General features: G+C 39.7%; 1 protein-coding gene across 1 annotated transcript; it reads right to left on the minus strand.

Moving 5' to 3' along the window:
* Positions 1-460: 460 nt before the first annotated feature.
* Positions 461-2011, minus strand: LOC149211081 (uncharacterized). Its single transcript, XM_089399180.1, has 3 exons — positions 1553-2011; positions 1310-1399; positions 461-700 (listed from the first exon to the last, which is right to left on the minus strand). The coding sequence occupies exons 1-3, from the start codon at positions 2009-2011 to the stop codon at positions 461-463; spliced, it is 789 nt and encodes a 262-aa protein (XP_089255306.1).
* Positions 2012-3000: the final 989 nt, after the last annotated feature.

A 3000-nucleotide genomic window follows, 5' to 3' on the forward strand; every position in this document is an offset into this window, starting at 1 on the left:
TATTTAGTACATATATGTCTTTGACCTACGCACCCAACTATAGGTGGCCTACACACTCAACAACAGACTCTTCTAGACCTCCGCGCACTCAGCTACAGAACCTTCCCCAAAATTACAAACTACATATGTGAATTCATAGATTCAATTCATTTATGATGACCTGATTCGATTACAAATTATTAAATCTCCTTATATACATTTCATCTTTAAAAAAACCATGGTCCACATAACATGGATGCACAAAACAAGGACTAATATCTGATACCCATTACATAATAAGGGCTTTGTCCCATCCCCAAAGCCCTAAAAGGCCACGCGATGAATATATCTTCGCTAGCTCTGCGTAGTTTGCTCCTTCTGCGGGGTGTTTTACCCAAAACTTGGACCAAGTTGGTCCATGCCCAATAGGCTCCCAATACTCGCCCGTGACACATCCCGAGTCACTCAGTTTCGACACCCTTCATCTTTGCTGCAATCCCGTTGTACACTGCGTTGTACTGCTAGACCATTTCTGCCATCGTTTTTTATTCCTGGCACGTATCCTTCCAATGGTACCCTTTTTCCTTCCAACAGTCATGTTTTTGACTAAATTCGTTAGATTTCCCCTTTGGCGCAGTAACCTCTTCTTCGTTGCAACTCCCTTGGACTTCATCATACTCCTGAATATTGCACAGTAATCTTCCTTCGGCGAAGTCCCTTCCTGCAGAGTAGTTTATAGTCCCATGCCCACTTTCAACTACAGGTGGAACTAAGAATTCATTTCCTTCATTTTTCAATGTAAAGCTCCAGGGACATAATCATCCTTGTATATATTTAATCTACTACCATTCACTCGTCCTGGAATCATCTGACCATTCAACTTTGCGAGTTGAACAACACCACCATCTGAAATGTTCTTGACAATATATGGCCCCAACCAATGTGTTTTGAATTTTCCTGGGAACTTTGCGAACTTACTGTCATATAATAATACAAGATCCCCTTCCCAAAATATCTTCTTCTTGATGTGCTTGTCATGCCAGGATTTCTCCCTTGCTTTTTGCACCTGCTGATGGAATCCTGCTATGAATATGTCTTCTTCTAAAGCTAGTATCTATGACATTCTTTTGTTCATCATGTCGGGGTCTGCCATATATGTGACAACTGCAATTATCAGACTCGGAACAATGTATTCCATAGGCATAACTGCTTCTTTTCCATATACCAACCTGAAAGGTGTATGCCTAGTCAATTTCTTGCATGTCATTCTGTATGCCCACAATATTGTTGGAATCCTCAAGTCCCAATCATCTCTGTTTACGTTTCACACCTTGGTCAATGCATTCTCCAAAATCTTATTGAAATCTTCCACTGTCCCATTTTCCTGAGGATGACAGAGAGTGCTCTTTTGGTGATAAACCTGGAATTCCTAAGTTAGTGCTTCAATCATATTATTCAAAAAATGTGTCCCCTAGTCGCTCATCAAGATCTTCGGACAACCAAATCTAGACAATATATATTCGAAAATGAACTTCACAATGGTTTCTGCACTGCAATCCTTCACCGGTTTTACCTTAGCCCACCTTGTCAAATAATCAGTCGCAATGATGATATATCTTGCACCAGTCCTTTTCCCTGACGGACTGATAGGTCCAACAAAGTCAATTGCCCATTTATCAAAAGCCTGTAAAGTCACATGTGGTACTAGTGGCATTTCATCTCTTCTGGATGGCTTTCCTGTCCTTTGACATACATCACATGCTTGACAAAAGTCTTTTGCATCCTTATGCACTGTAGGCCACCATAACTCGGCTCTCAAAATATTCTGCGCAGTGGCTTTTCCTACATAATGCCCACCCCTGACTCCTCCATAAGCTTCTGCTAGAATGCTCTGCCTTTCATGTTTAGGGACGTATTTGTGTAGTACTTCATCCAGTCCCATTTTATATAAGTGTCCTATAATTAGCGAGAAATCAGCTGCTCTAACCACTAATTCCTTCTTTTGTTTTGTAGTGTACTCTGCGGGCACCATTCTTGTGGACAAGAACTAAATAATATCTATAAAGTGATCATCTGCGACTTTAATTACAAACAATTATGCGTCGGGCAGGCTATCTTCAGCATTTGTAGGTTCTTCTCCTGTCTCTATCCTCGATAGACGATCAGGCCCAACGTTCAATCTTCTCAGCTTCACTTTAACTTCGAATTCATATTCTTGGAATAATATAAACCATCGATAGATCTTCCCTCCTAAAATAGTTTTATTCACCAAGTACTTTAGCACGAAATTTTCTGTGAACATCTTAAAGTGTGCTCCCAACAATGTAATGTGTGAACTTCTGTAGTGCATACACCATATCTAACCCCTTCCTTTATGTCATGTTGTAATTCTTTTCTACCTTAGATAACTTCCTACTTGCAAATGTTATGGTATGATCAATATCCCCTGCTCCTGGATGCACTAGTACTACTCCAAAAGCTATGCAATATGAATCAACATGCACATGAAACTCTTTCTTCCAGTCTGGGAAAACTAGAATCAACGTAGTTACCATCTTTTCTTTCATCACGTCCAAGCTCTTTTGGCGTTCTTCATCCAACTAGAATGTCATATCCTTCTTCAACAAATTCTCCATTAACGCAGTTATATGCGCATATCATTTTATAAACTTCCTGTAGTAACCACTGTGTCCTAGCATAGTATGCAGTTGTCTTACTATTTTTGGTGTTGGTAGGTTCACAATGGCTACGATCTTTGCCAAATCCACCATCAATCCCTGTTTACAAACCACATGTCCCAACAATATTCCAAATGGCACACAAAAGATGCACTTCTTTAGGTTCAATGATATTTTATACTGCCTACATGTATCCAACATCAATCTTAAGCTCACCACATGCTTCTTTAATATCCCAAACACTGTCCAATTATCGAAGTAAACTTCCAGAAATTTTTGTATGTACTCCTTGAAAGCCCTAATTACAACTTTGGAAATATAGCAGGCACATTCTTCAATCCAA

Source organism: Pinus tabuliformis, chromosome 1_2 (assembly GCF_031772625.1).
Source record: "Pinus tabuliformis cultivar Carrire ecotype Pingquan chromosome 1_2, CPIR1, whole genome shotgun sequence".
NCBI classification, from domain to species: Eukaryota; Viridiplantae; Streptophyta; class Pinopsida; order Pinales; family Pinaceae; genus Pinus; species Pinus tabuliformis.